Raw genomic sequence first — 16,301 nt, forward strand, 5'->3', positions numbered from 1 at the left:
CATAATATCTCAGTTTTCTCCCCATTCATCTTTAGACAGTTTCTTGTCATCCACTCTTTGACTCTTATCATACAGGAGGACATTGTCTCCCTAAGTCTGCTATTTTTCGCGTCCAGCGAGATCACCAACTGTGTGTTGTCGGCATACGAGGTCATGGATATGTCAAATTCTTGCACAATCTTGGCCAAGGGCTCCATGTATATATTAAAAAGGGTTGGGCTCATTTTAGCAGCATGGTTTTGGAGAGAGTAGAGTTTTCTTGTACTTGGAAGGTTTACAAGTGTAACTACCTTATCCTGACTAGGTAGAAGGGAGCCTACCTGGACAGAGTAACAACTAGAGACCCCCATTTCTAACAATATATATATGTATATATATATATATATATATATATATATATATATATATATATATATATATATATATATATATATATATATATATATATTATTTTATTTCACTGAAAAAACCATAGGTTTCAGGCATGTTATAGTTAGAAATTAGCATTTAAAAAACCTTAGAAATTCACTGAAAAAACCATAGGTTTCAGGGACGTTATAATTAGTTGGACATTTCACTCGTACAAAACCTGAGAAATTCCGCAGAGAGCACGGAATTGCCTAAAATTCTGCGTTCTGCGGCTTTGTGGAATTTTTTGCTTGTTGGTGTTCTCAAAATGCAAATTCCGCCCACCCCTAACAGATTTACACCATTTAACAAAAAGGGCGCAGTCTAAACCAAGACCTGCCTTTTTGCCAAATTTGGTGTAATTCCGTTCAGCAGGTCGGGCTGTAGCCTGTAATAGAGTTCCTACGGAAAATAACATGGAGAAAATGCGTTTTTGGACCACCTTTTTTCTTGGCCCCCGCTTGACGAATCACCCTGAAACTTCCAAGACACAAACTGAGCAGCCCGGCCCTGTTTTTTGGAAAATTTCATGAAGATTCGTCAAAAGGCGCTAAAGATATTGGCAAATCAAAAAACGCTTTTCCCATGAAAATAGGTCCTAACTATAACTAGTTATATATAATATATATATATATACATATATATATATTATCTACTGGCGGTCGCCAGTAGATAGTTATAGTTAGGACCGTGTTTCCATAGGAAATCCGCAACATTCTATTTTGAATAACTTTGGCGCCCATTGACGAATCCTCGCAAAATTTTCAAAATAGGTGGGGCGCTCCGCTCCGCTCCTTCCCCGAAAGTCTCGGGGGGATTCGACAAGCGGGGGCTGAGAAAAGGGGGGTCCCAAAACGCGTTTTCCCCATGCATTTTTCCATAGGACCTTTAGTCCAAGCTGCAGCCCGAACGGCTGAATTACTTGAAATTTGGCAGAGAGGTAGTCCTCAGGTCAGGGATGTGCCTTTTGCAGGTCTGGTGTAAATCTGTTCAGTATTTCCTGAGAAAATAGCATTTAAATCAATATATATATCTATAGGCGCGCTCCGAGCGCGTACCGTAAGCTTACCGTACGCGCACGGTGGATAACGTGAAAAGGGGGCAGGCTGGACAGTTCCCTACCCCCTAGCCTTGGTCAGGGAAACCAGAAGGACCCCCAAGGGCAAAAATGTATTTTCATTTTTTTACGAAAAATCGCGGAGTGCGCGTAGCGTACGCGCACGGTAGAAACGGAAAAATTCCGCGAACTATGTAACGTGGGCGCGCGGTGCGCAAAGCGCACCGTGCGCCCACAGCGTGCGCACGGTGCGCGAAGCACGGTGAAAAAACTTTAAATAAATAAATACATAAATTAGCATTTAAAAAACCGTACAAATTCACTGAAAAAACCATAGGCTTCACACACGTTATAGTTAGGAATTAGCATTTAAAAAACCTTGCAAATTCACTTAAAAAAACATAGGTTTCACACATGTTATAGTTAGCTGGGCATTTCACTCGTGAAAAACCAATGAAATTCCCCCGTTATAGTTAGGTCAGATAACTATAACTCGCGCGCCCGCAATCCAGTGCTCATGACGTCACATATTACATCACTCATGACATGGTCAGTGGCATTACTCATGACATCACCGATGACATCATCCTTGTGATAGAGTGGCGGTCGCGCGAGTTATAGTTATCTGACCTAACTATAACGGGGGAATTTCATTGGTTTTTCACGAGTGAAATGCCCAGCTAACGATAACATGTGTGAAACCTATGGTTTTTTAAGTGAATATATATATATATATATATATATATATATATATATATATATATATATATATATATTATTTATTTATTTTTTTCATCAAATGCCCGAAAGCTTAGGTGCGCACACAACGGCGAGTGAACCATTCGGTTTCTTCTTCCCAGGAAACTTGCATCTTTATTTCAGGGTCAACTCTGCGACCTCACCCGTTTCGAGGATTTCACCTCTTCCTCAAAGGTCACCAATGGCATGTCGGACTAGCAGGAAGTTCTGCATGCTGCTTTTTTATATCCGCTAAGTGCATTTTGAAATTCAAGCATGCTGGGACTTGTGGTCCCGTTTTGAACCATTATTTTCCTTAAGTAGGTCTGCATGTCTGTACATTAAATATGCCTTCTGTATTCCCAAGGTGGGTCCCAAATAAACTGCAAGTTCAATTATCTGCACTCACTGTGCGGCATCAAGAGTCAGGATTGAGTTCCGCCTCTGCAGCCTCCATTTTCCTGGATGGTGCAGCTCCTCACGGCAGGGCAGCCGTGTGCAATATTTTTCATCAAATGCCCGAAAGCTTAGGTGCGAACACAACGGCGAGTGAACCATTCTGTTTCTTCTTCCCAGGAAACTTGCATCTTTATTTCAGGGTCAACTCTGCAACCTGACGCGTTTCGAGGATTTCCCCTCTTCCTCAAAGGTCACCAAAGGCATGTTGGACTAGCAGGAAGTTCTTCATGCTGCTTTTTTTATCCGCTAAGTGCGTTTGAAATTCAAGCATGCTGGGACTTGTGGTCCCGTTTTGAACCATTTTTTTCCTTAAGTAGGTCTGCATGTCTCTACATTAAATATGCCTTCTTTATTCCCAAGGTGGGTCCCAAATAAACTGCAAGTTCAATTATCCGCACTCACTGTGCTGCATCAAGAGTCAGGATTGAGTTCCGCCTCTGCAGCCTCCATTTTCATGGATGGTGCAGCTCCTCACGGCAGGGCAGCCATGTGCAATATTTTTTATATTGAAATTCAATGAGAAAAACAAGAGCTAAACCTTAGTTGTAGAAAACGTTATTTATTCTTCACGAACCAAACATTACAAATTCTAAGGTTACATTTATGCCTAAGTTTATAATTTACGCACCACCTTTAAATGACTTTAACTTTATTTATTGTTTCTATCCAAACAAACAAACTACACAAACATTAGAAATTCTAAAGTAATAGTTATATATTACATTAATTTTTTCTGCACCACATTTAAATTATTGTAAGTGGAGCACCTCAATACACAGTATTGTCAACCCAGTAGCTAAACTACATTAACTATAACCCGCGTCTTCCCCATGCAATGCTTATAACCTTTCATATTAAATCAGTTATGCCATCTGAAATTATATCATTTATAAAAGCACTTTTAACATCGCAAATCACATCATTTTTCAGAACACAGTGCATGGTAGAGTGTTGAGTTTTATTTTACTATTGGTGAGTGTGGGGAGAGGCCATGACTTTCATAAGGCAACACTTTGAGTTGATCAGCACTTCCCTCTAAATGGTATGTTACACTCTGCACATCTGCATGTAAGGTCTGTGCACATATTTACTTTTTTGTAATTGTATCTGCTTTAACATAGTGGTATTCAACCAAAACCAACATGCAGGGGATGAAAGTTGTGCACATAGAACTTTGAATATTAGTAGAGTTGTTTCAAAGAGTAAAACAATTAACCTGCAATCTGTGAGGTAGTAAAAGGCATTTTGTCCTGTGAATGTTGCTCTTCTGTGGTAATAAACTGTAAATTTACCTTTGTAGTGCAGTAATAAATGTGTGTCTGTGGGTTCATTAATACAGTTACAAATAATATGTGTTATTGGGCCATCTGTTTTTACACTGCCAAATAAAACATGGTGTTTGGAGTAAGTAGACTAATAAACGCAGATTCAGACTTTATTGACTTCAGTGGAAAGGTCAAACCCCATGTTTTTCCTGTAGCAGATCCACATCTTCTGGGCCTTCTGGGCGTGGATCATCATTGGGATATTCAGTGCTTCACTCTATGGACTACGGATAAGGGAATGTGCTCTGAATCTGCTTGAATAGCTCTGTTTATAACTAATGCACATGAAAGAACAGCACAGTGTAAACCCTACATGGAGATGCAGTCAGCAATCAGTTATTTATTACCATTGTGCGGGGTATCATGATGGAACCATTGTGGGGGGTATCACGATGGAATTATAAAAAAAAACATATGTTGACTTACTGTTAAAGTTCCTTGTCCAGTACCCTTCGCCTCAACCGTGAAATCGTTGTTCAGTTTGGTCTGCAAATAAATTAATTGTTACTTTATTTCACTTATTCATTGTCCATCAGTTCATAGTCACTATTTTTTACCCTATAACACATAGCTTTATAGCTGCTGACCTCTCTCTTAGCATTCCTTCCTTACATCAGTGAGCTGGTAAGTAGCATACACATGATAGTGCCATGATTGGATTGTGAAATAACCAAGACTATTTTAATACATTTTGAATAATTGATGGCAAGATAGGTGATAGAAAACATTGAACTCAGACCACAGTGGCATCTGGTGCCTCATAAATTGCCCTAAGATAATAGTTTTGATTTATTATCTTGAATTGGAATAGCACTTGTGGGCACGTTACCTTTATTTGACCGTTTATTAACAACCTCTGAGGAAAGTATGCTGCTGAATTAGAATTTTATTCTGGTCCCACTCCAAAGGTGAATGTATTTGGTTTTGAAATACCAGTGATAAAATCCATATGTCCTGTAATCTTCTTGCTGCTGTGCTTCTCTGTCAACTTTAGCAATTACAAAGGGTGTAGGAAGTTAGCTTTTTATGGTGTATACTAAAATGAGGTACACTATGTAGAAAGTCCAGACGACCCTTATTGCCTTGCAGGGCTAAAATTAATAATCCTAAAGCTCTCTTGTGTGGTAGTGTGGGCGTGCAGTTTAGGTTTAAAAGAGAGTAGTGTTAAGCATTTTTTAAACAGACAGAGTCAATAAATGAGACGCATACTAAAGAAGAAACACAAGATCAATTTAGAAAAATAGCATTGATTTTTATATATATTTAGAAACCAAAAAACTTCAGTTTCAGGTAAGTACTTTAGACATTATTAAAGTCTTTAGCAGAAACAGTAGAAAATTACAGCTGTCAGATTTGAGACATGAGCCTCAAACTCGGTAATGTTATTCTGTGGAAGAAATGTTCATGTATAGGGTCACATGTAACTGACTTACAGGACTAACCTTCTACACTTAAGATAAGTAGGGGCCAAGGTCCTTAGCACCACCGCAGTTTCAGTCTACCAGCCCAGGTGTGTCCGGGTGCAGAGGTGCTGGTCGAAAGGGTAGCCTCAAGCACTATGACTATGAGAAAATAACCTGTTGAAAAGAGGCTGCAAGTGGAGATTGGAGTGCCAGTCTGAGAGACCCCAATGGGGAGCTCGGCTCCTGAGGGTCTCCAGGGCACAGGGACACTGCCAGTTTCTGTGGACTCTGGTTGTGGGGCTCAGGTGCATAGGTGTTTTGTCTGGCGGGTTTGCGCTGTCAGAGTCTCTCACTTCTTGGGGTCGACCAGGTGAGGGGTTGCAAACAGGGCAGCAGGACCACTCTCGATGAAGACCTTGTGGATTTTGAAGTCTCACATTGGTAGGTCGGTCTTGGCGGCGGTAGTGAATCAGCCACTTTTGTGGTCTGACACCCTATGATGACCCTCAACCACCACCATTCTGTACTGACTTAAGTGTGTTATGTTACCTTAGCCTTAATGTAGGATGGGTTTGCATATGCCTGCTTTTCTTCTGCCTTTTAGTGGAATAGTCTTTCCAAGAATAGAAGGTATGGGATGTTGAGGTGCAGTCTTGTGGGTGGTGGTGCACACATGTGCTCAATGTTGTATACTGAGGGATTAAGTGTATAATGTTATTTGGGTTAGGTGAATTATGACTTTGACCTATTGGCTTTGACGTGGTCTAATGTCATTCTGCCTTCTGACTTTACCTTGCTTCAAACTTTTCTGTGTGCACAGTGGTGCTTGTAAGTTGTGTGGATGAGAATTATAGGTGCTCCTCTGTGTGCATGGCTTAACTAACTCCATTTTCATGCTGAAGCCGTTTTCTGTGCCTGCACAAAGAAGAGGGCATGTTTTGCTCTTTTTTCCTGTTTTTCGCATTTTACTGACTAGAGAGAACTGGTTCTTATCAGAGGAATGTACATGGTCTGTCTTGTAGTCATAGCAAGGGCCTGATCAACCGTTGCTCTGACCTTGAAGCAGGCTGGTACGGGCTCTCATGAGAACGAGGGGGCGGGCTTGCTAGAAGCTTCGCTGTGTTTTGAATGTGTATTAAAAGGGGAGTCTACACTGGCCTGGTGGAAGTTCATCCGTGGAGCAGACGTGTTGTCACGGAAAAGTGGTGTCACCTCTGAGCTTTTGCCCGGTTCAAGCAATGGACTCCCCTTGAGCAAAGTGGGGTGAAATGATGGAGCATTAGGTGAGGTGTCTCTGCTACTAACTGTCTCTTGATTATTTTCTGAATTCTTTCCTTTCCTTCTTATTTTCTGATTCTTATATCCATACATATATATTTCTACATATATATTTGCCTTGATTGGGTTTCAATCATACTATTGATATGTTAGAGTCTGCTATGTTAGGTGCATTTGGCTTACTGTGTGATGCTATTTACTAATAAATACATCACAGATATACCAATTCGTCTTTTCCTTGTAGCAGGAGGTGTGGACTCTTCTTGGCCAAGTATTCTGTTGTAGAAGGATGGGTGAATTCCCTTCTAGCAGGTAATTGTGTTATAGGAAGTTGGTCTAATCCTGGCAAGTGATGTGCAAAGTCTGTGTATATATTGTTTTCTTGCCTTGCCTTTGGGGGAGTGTTGAAAGTTTGCCCACCTTAGGAAGTGCTGTGTATATGTTATATTCCATAAGTTTGGAACTGGTAATCTCTCCCTGGGAAAGTGACTGTACATTCCTTGGTCCAGGGGTGATCTAAAGTTTGTCATTACAGCGGCATTGGTGTCCGGGCCCAACACTAAATGAGCCTTGTCTGGTGCTAGAAGTTAAGAAGTTGGTACCCCGGATATTGGTGCAGGTTGGCTCCTGGGGGTTCTGGTGTCTCCAAACTTAGTGTAGTGGGGAGGCAGATCGAACCGCCTGGAGCACAGTGACCTTCTCCTGCATGACTGCTGCTTCAGTGGCCCCAGTGGTCAACAGGTCGGTTAACCGGACATTGCATTCGGTGTCTGCAGACTGCAGGGAAGTGGCTCCTCCACGTCAAGGGAGATCTTTCCCAGTTGTTGAGGTGCTGGACAGTCCTTCAAGGGTTTGGGAAGGGTGCCAATCTCTTTGTGAAGTCAGCCTCAATGATTGGTGAAGTACAAACAAATTGGTAGGGTTTGGCACTAATCGTAGTAGCCAATAGGTTACTTTCCCTTGGGTTCCCTACACCCCCTATATGACAAATTCCTGTGGAGAGTGGACAGAACTGTCTCACAGTTCATAGTTTCACAAAAAACAAGATGGTGAAACCCTTCTTTGACTGTCCACTGCAGACTGCCTACCGTAGGGGTGTGCTCAGCCTGTAAGTGTGACACGCCTCCTGACTAGCTAATTTTCCCACCTGTTCTTATGCCAAATGTGCTCTAGGGCAGGGGGTGACATCTCCCAGGTCTGGGGGAAACTGGGGTCACATATCAAAGGAGGCAGGAGCTTAGAAGTCCCTGGCCTTGATATACTAAATCACTAGCCATCCTGCCAGAGGCGGTGTGAACACCTTCCTCCAGAGCAGGCTTTGTTCCTGTTCTCTGAGACTGTGGGCTCTTACTCCAGGGGCTCAAAAACTCAAATGTGGTGGCAGGCCGGTCGATACCAGTCAGCCAGTACACTAGAGAACTGGTAGGTTTTCAGGGGCCTATCAAAGTGCCCTCTGGGAGCATGTCATAATAAATCCAACACCACTGGCTTTGGTGTGGATTTATTAAAACGAGCTATTTAATACCAAACACCATTATTTTCAGTGAAGCCATCATGTAGGTGTGGAACTCTTAATGACCAGTACCCTGTACGCATACTGACGATGGCTTCCCTATCCACTTGCAATATCGAGTATTAGATCCAGACATCACAGGGGCATATCTGCTTATGCAGACATGGCCTCACTTGTAATGTAATGCCCCCTGCTTTAGGGCTCTAAAGGCCTTCTGTAGGGGCGACTTACATATAGTACATGCAGTACAAAGGCATTGCACACAGGCAGTGTGCAATGTTGTGTTTTCAGAAGGGCTTGTACTCTTTCATGCATTCTGCAGTGGCTGTCTGCATGTGTATTTTTGTATGGGTCCCTTAGGGTGGCATACGACATGCTGCAGCCCTAAAGGACCCTCTTTAGTACCCATTCCCTAAGTGCCAGGGGTACCATTTACTAGGAACTTTCAAGGGTGATAAAGTCCTTGCCAATTGTGTTACAATTAGATATTTCGTTTTTAAGGGAAAGAACATTGGCCCTGGGGCCTGGTTAACAACCTTCAGTGCGCTGTCAGAGTAAAAATAAACAGCATCAAGCAGTTCAAATGGGAGAAAAAAGCCTGCAAAGAAGTCCTGCTTCCTACACAAAAACCCTCCCAATCCAACATCGGGAGAGTGTTTCTGGTTTGTCAAGCAAAGAAGAAGTAAGGACTTCACATCCTCCTGTCAAGGCTACTTTCCCCAGGAAACTGACCCATCTCAACAGTGATAACATCCATTTTAAAGTGAACCTTCCCTAGATCTGGACCCTTTTCTTCCTCCCCTTTTATCTTGGGTAGTGAGGTACCCACCTCTTCTATCCCTAACTTTGCTTGGGCAATACCTAGCTTATACAAAGAGGTTACCCAACACTTGAGCAACCCCACTATGACCAACAGGGTCAGGGGCCTAACTTGCCTTTGAACATGAGATCTTCCTCCAATGCCAAGTACAATGTGGCTATGAAGGATAGCACTCAGCAGAGGCTACTGACAGCTGTCAGTATCCATAACCACACCCTAAACTCACTATTGATAGGTGGTTGAGCTGCTTTAGGGGCAACTGTGGGTTCTTAAAAGCTCTCTTGCTGCTCAGAGTAGAGGGCTGCCACAGCCTGTGGCAGACACCCTTCTGCAACTCTCCCTTCTGTCAGAGCAAGGACAACACCCTGGTTCTGCACAGCTGCCTGACTGCTTAGGGCATCTTTTGGAACAGGAGTAGCCTTCCCAGTGCCAACTCTGGACTTTACCCCAACTGGGGCAGAAGATCCTTGGCTCCCTCTTATGGTATGTTATGTTATGTGTTGGGTTAGTTTCTTATAGAGCGCGTGAATGCCAGTTGTCATTTTGTCACTAAATGCCAGCACAGGATTCCAGAAAAAATTATAATAATGAGACCTATTGGCAGTGGAATGTAAAAGCCAGGTTTTGAGTTGCTTCCTAAAGATTAAAAGGTTTGGCTGAAATTTGAGATGATCAGGAAATGCATATAGTATAAGAGAAGCTTCTCCCCCCTCCACCACAGAGTGTGGAAAAAGTGTGGGGAAAAAGAGGGGGTGCTTCATTTGCCCTCACGAAGAAGACCAACATCAACTACCCAGGGTTACATTTAAAGTGAGTAACATCTCATGCTTCTTCCCTCCTGGCTGATGCCAAAGCCTTAACAACAAGGGAACACATGCTATCAAAACCACACTTCTCGTGCCTTGGAGGGAAGGGGTATGTTCATCAAGTTTTGAGTCAAAGGGCCAGCGTGTGCTGAGCACTCAACCACAGTCAGTTACTAATCACTTGAAAATATGGTCCGTAATAATGCCCCTTTATTTTACAAAACCAACACATGCGTATCCGTACATTCCACCACCAATTTGGTTCCTTTGGGCAATAACTTAAAATGGGACCCAGATACCAAGGAGAGGAGTTCACACCTTCGGTTGTTCTCATGTGAGGCTCATTGTCATGCAGCCCATATCACCAAGAAAGGAAAGCCCACCTCCAACAACTGTTTATACACAGATAGCGCCATCCATTCTTCAACATCAGATGGCATTATATGTGTATACGCAGTTCTGGAGCACGTGTTCTCTTGTAGTTATGGCTTTGGCATCAGCCAGGAGGGAGTAAGCATGAGATGTTACTCATGGTTAACCCACTTTAAATGCAACCCTCAGTAGTTGATGATGGACTTCGTCTTTAGGGCAAAGTAAGCACCCCCTCTTTTTACGACATTCTAAGGTATGCATAAATACCCCACAAAATGGTACAAGCAAATTCTCAATACTGTACCTTAAGAAATATGGTAACACTTTCTATCTTTCCTTATGTTTTATGTTGACCAGTATGTGACTATAAAGGACATCACCCCCTCTTTGACCAGGAAGCCGGTATCCGCAAAAGATGAAGTTTAGGAAGTGGTTATTGTCTGTCAGAATTCTTGACTACTTTTCATAAGTAACACAATAGTGTGCACAGTGCATGCGTGTCATCCTTGCATGTGTTTTTGTCACACATCACATGTATTAAGTGTGCAATGACGTGCCATGAAGTGTCACTTGCATGCCCACATCACAATTTCCAGGTGTATCTATCTAGGGAAAGTTTTTTCATTTTAAATATGTGGGAGTCAACAAGAAGTCCAGATGTAGTCTTAACATTTTTTTACATCATTGTTTAATATCAGTAGAGCAAAAATGTTACAAACTAAAGTTCTTGAGTTCGGAACAGAAGCTGTGAACAAGAGGATGGCTTTGGAGATGTAAGTAAAGAAGTGAAAGATAATCCCATGAACCGACAGGCGCATATGTTGTGCAAATGTACTGTCTTTTCCAAATCATGTTTTATGAATTACATCAAGGCAAAAAGAAAATTCTGCTACACATGATGACTGCCCACGTAATCTATGACAAGTGCAAAAGTAGAGAGCTAATCCCTTCAATGAATAGGATTGGTGTATCAACAAGTTATAATGGCATTGTATGGAGCAGGAACTTGTTAGCAGCTCATGCTGTAAAATCTTGTGAATCTGACAACACACCCTTTTCCAAGTCACTTTACCAGAAAAGGATTTACAATTACTGCTCTTAATAATTTTAATTTTGAAGACAGCTCTTTTTTGTCTGGAACATCCAGCACACATGATACTGCCATATCGCTTTTTCAAGACTGTAGCAATAAAGTAACTGCTGGAAAACAAGCTGTGTTGGCTGTAGGCATAAACAAACAAAGTTGCAAACTTATAACTCAGCTGCTTTGCCAACGTGTGCAAAATCACTACAAGCCATCAACACGCCCCAGTCTACCAGAAAGTTTAAACGTGCCTGAGGACATGGATCTTCTTCTACGTGGTGCTGTGGTCTTCAATGCTGATTTAACTGAATTTATCATCTCGCTTATTTGGTGCGGACTGAAGGGTGAAGAAAAGCCAGTTCCTCAGTGAGTTGGAATTCATGCACTGATCTCCCAGAATACCACCCCAATGAAGAACGTTGGGTTTTGACCAGTAATACCATCTCCAGTCACAAACTATGCAAGCACTATACACAGCTCTAAATATTTTTCAAAATGTGTATGCTCAGCTTAAAGAACAGCCTATCCTGCTAATATTCTGCGATGAAGGTGTTTTCCGTATTGTGGCAGCCATTTTTATGAACAATCCAGGAGAATTTGATGATCTTTATCCAATGATGGGTATTTTCCCCATGACAAAAGTTGTGTTGCAGTGTGCTGGATCTTATCTCAGTAGATGTGGCATAGACTATGCACTTATTGAGGCTTATGGATATTCAAGACAAATTTACATGTATCCCAGATTCTTTCATTTGTTACGGAATCAGCAATTTGAATTATTATTTTAAAACGTGGTATATACACTGTATATATTTTGAATAAGTTAAGTGGGAGATGACATTGAGGGGGGTATTTATTTTGGTGGGTCGAATTAGTGCTTATTATTATTTTGAATAAGGAGCACACTATCAAGTTGAGTGGCGGGGAACATATTTCTTTAAGGTTCAAGGTTAAACCGGAACTGGGTCAAGGGGTCAGGGTTATCTTTTGAAATAGATGGTTTCCACGTGTGGAATTTCAGTTGGGAATGTTTAGGTGATGAAGGAAGCAGTAATGGTGGTTCGCGAGAATGCGGAGGAAGTGATTATTTTGCTGTTCACGTTTTTCAAAAAGGCACTGATTTACGGGTTAATGTTGTGGGTCACAGAGTGAAGATTTTGTTAAAAGAAGAGAGGATTACGGGGGTGGTTGTCACAGCACTAAATTACTGACACATATTGTTCGTTCATTCAAATAACTTTATTCGATTCTAAAGAATCATAAAAGTTTACAAGAAAGTTCGTACCTTCATTTTAAAATACAAAAAGTTTTAGCAAACAGTACACCAAAATTGATATTGAGTTACATAAAAACAATCAAATTTGTTCATGATTCATGACACATATCATTTGTTTGTAGAAGGCAAGGGAGGTTTATTATTCAGGCACAACTGGTAATGCAAACAAATGATTTTGGTTTGATTTAGTCACGGGAACATACAGTGAGAATTTTGCTTAAATAGCAAGTTTGTGTACAGCACAATTTACACTTAGAAGAAAAGGCATTTTTAGCTGTATTAAGTAGAATATTTATGTGCCCTACTTATCTTTTCAGTTACCCCTGACAAAGGGCTAAAAAGCCCAAAATGCATTGGGTTTATAAGCATGAGGCCACCCAGGACGAATTGTTGATTCTGACGTGCTACTGATAGGGCCCAGATGGGCATGGTTATGGCATTTGAAAAAATAACTTATTGTTAATTAACGCTACCTTTGGAGTGAATGAGTAAAAAACGGATGAAGTTTGGCAATAACAAAGAATACATTCAAACATGGATCAACCAAGGAGTAAATTACAAACTTTGGTTTATGGTGAGAAAAAGATCTCGCTCAAGGACGTGTGTAACTGAGTGACGGGCGAGGTCGTGCCACAAAAATATCTACTATTTTACATCCGTGATTTCTAGGATAGACCACGGCATCAGTTTGCACACCAAACATGACTTGGAAAAGCTTGAAAAATCATTATTATAAGGAGGTGTGCATTCTACCACTATATTCATTGTAGTGTCTTAAGTGGGCCACATTCCCTGTGTGTCCGAGCTGGAGACGTCAACGGTTCTAATGAACGATGATGCAATAGAATGTAGGTGCTTTTTTCGCTGTGTTAACCCTGGAATTTGGGGCTGGGGAGAGGATACCCCCTCACAAGAATTATAGATCTGACGTTGTATCTTTGGACCTTACACTAATAATAAAGTTACCATCTTCTAAATAAGAGGCTCCTGTCCCGGCAGTAAAGACCCTCCCTCCAGGCTTTTAAAAAACCTATGTGGAGATGCAGGAAACTGGTGAAATTGATGGAGCTGCTTCTCTCAGAGCAAAATGGATAGCTGGAGCTGCAGAAAGGAGAATTCTGAGCAGCTCACACTCAAATCGGCCGAAAAATTTAGAATGTGTCACTGAGTATGGGAAGCCCAACAGTAAGGAAGATGAGCATGGGAAGGACATCAGCAATCTAGTTGGCATATGCAGTCTCACTTTGAGGCATAAAAGAAGCAGCTACTGTATTTACTGCATTAGACAGAAGCTGATGAAACTGGGACAGTGGTCCAGGAAATGTATCATGATGCAGTTTTCTACATTGCACCAGCGCAGAAGGGGTCTGTCTACTTGTTTAGAAGTCTTCAGCGCATAGATTACCTTGATGAATCTCTGAGGTAATGCATGTTTTGCTGACAGCAGAACTTCGATATAGAGGCATTCACTGCTCTATGCTTCCACACTCTGCTGCCAGCATAACATGCATCGACTGACAGATTTATCAAGTTAATGTACGTGCAGGAGATACCAAAAAGAAAGGCTTGGACCCTTTCTGTACTGGTGGGCACATAAATTGGCATTATGACTTCTGTTGATTCTACTGCATGAATTCAGTTCCAGAGATAGTTTTACTCTGGAAGAATGTGTGTCTTTAGACAGGGCTTTAATTGGAATGAAAAAACTTGGGGGTCTCTCTAAGGGGTGTGGCCGATGTAATTAAGGGCATGGCTTAAATATACACAAACTAAAAATCTATGCTTAGCATATTGTGCCACCCAACAGGTATTTTTTTGCTGCTTCTGTCATTGCATACAGATATATAATACTGAAACAACAAGTAACATTACACCTACAAAAAAAAGAGGCTATTGACTTTGCCAATGGTTGTTGTTTGTGTTGGATAAATCAGTAACAACTATGGCTTTGTTGTATAGAACATTGAAAATGCTTCAGTTCTGAAATAATGACACTGTGAAAGTACTATAACGAGTCTCTTCGAAGTTATCTCAAAAGCAGTAAAGGGTGGTACTGCTGCAGAGGTACGCTTTATTTTTCACCCTGAGGGCAAACATGGAGAGCCTGATAGAGACCTGGTCCAACACCTGCTTTATAGAACTGGCATGCTGAGCACCGGCAGGACCCGGCCCAATTAAAGCCCTACCTTTAGAATAAAACAATTATTTGTGGCTAAACCCTTGAATCACTTTTGGCTCTACAGTGTGAAGTGTCATTTACACTGTTTCACCATGGCTGTTATTACTCCCTTGGATAGCTGCTGTTTGCAAGTGAACAGTTCACATTGAAAGGATGTCTGATAGAATGTAAATGACAAAGCTATTGATGAACAGAATATTGTGTCAAAAATATCGAGGACCAAATTATCGAGAAGGTAAGTGCAAATACCTAAGTAAAGATTTACTATTCTTAACTCCACCTCTGTGTACCTTGAAGATATATATTGTCAAAGTACAGGTATGTGGAGTTAAGTGTAGAAAAACGTTGCTTTCCCATAGAAACTTTACTCCTTAATTCACGCGTCAGTTCTTCAGATCGTCGCCAAAATTGTTGGAAAGGAAGATACAGAGTCCATCTGTACATGTAGGTTACTTCTTTATTAGTAGCTTGGTTCCAGCATAGGTGGTCAGGATGACAGGAGGAGAAAGATGATACAAAGATAGCCCCACCAGGAGCAAGCTCCCAACAGCTCAGCCTGAGTTGACCAACTGACAATCTCACCCAGAGAGGCGCTCAGGCATTCTATGATGTCATGAAACATTCCAACAGAGCAGTACAGTGGAGAATAGCAGACAAGTAATTTACTACACTCCTCTTAACTATATTTTTGTTTTCGATATTCTTGACATTATATTTTGTCCATGCCATATTTGTTCTTCTATATTTTGTCCAAACACCCATTCCATTTGCAAACTATATTCTGTAATGCCACACCACGCCTACACGCAACAGTTGGATCAGGGAGTGTGGCGCAAGAGTTGGGAATGTTTGCAACACTAGTATGACTGACGGGAAGTGAGTTACCATTGTCGACTCCACTATCAGGCCGGCAATCGTCTCACTTTGGTGTGGTGACATGATTTTGATCATGGGTGCGCTGTTCACAAGAGCTCTTGCATTTTGGGGACACTAAATGACCTTCTGACACTGGCAATCAGAGCATAAGAGGGTTCATGCTTTCAGGGAAAGAAAACTGATATGAACTGGAAACGTAGAAAAATGACTTCACAATGACTGTTGAATATTGCAAAAACAGAAATAGGAGTGTAGTGTTTTGCTAAAGCACGCACGTTGTATGACTCCTTGTTAGACTGGAGGTCTGTCTTTAAAGCTGCTGTGCCTGTCTGCAGGAAAATCCTTCCTACACAATGACCTGAGAGGCTAGAAGGTGGGACAGACAGTGTGTAACTGTTTAACATTTAGTTTCACTAATTATTTGCAGATTGTCTTTTTATGGTTGTACAACATTGTTTTCCTGCGAGTCTCTGTGAGAAATGCAATAGATTGACAAGACAAATCTTTAAGATTTATAGCTCTGTGTGTTTTTTTATTTTTATTTATTGTTGCTCTCCAGATAGACTGTTACATGTTATTCCACATGAGAGTACGTGATTACAACTATTTAATTATTGTTTGATAGGCAGTGAAGTTGATTTATATGTCAATGGGTAGTGCTCTCCTTATGAATGGATGCCATGCATGCACAGTCATTTTGCTGCAGC

General features: G+C 41.4%; 1 protein-coding gene across 3 annotated transcripts in view; it reads right to left on the minus strand.

The window, feature by feature from the left end:
• LOC146833087 (venom factor-like) overlaps nucleotides 1-16,301 on the minus strand; it is a 777,614-nt gene that overhangs the window by 122,952 nt on the left and 638,361 nt on the right. For all 3 annotated transcript variants that reach the window (XM_085600726.1, XM_085600724.1, XM_085600725.1), the window contains one exon: nucleotides 4,414-4,473. In XM_085600726.1, the coding sequence (XP_085456852.1) occupies nucleotides 4,414-4,473 (60 nt within the window). The remainder of the gene's footprint in view (nucleotides 1-4,413; nucleotides 4,474-16,301) is intronic.

Source organism: Triturus cristatus, chromosome 4_2 (genome assembly GCF_964204655.1).
Source record: "Triturus cristatus chromosome 4_2, aTriCri1.1, whole genome shotgun sequence".
Lineage (NCBI taxonomy): Eukaryota > Metazoa > Chordata > Amphibia > Caudata > Salamandridae > Triturus > Triturus cristatus.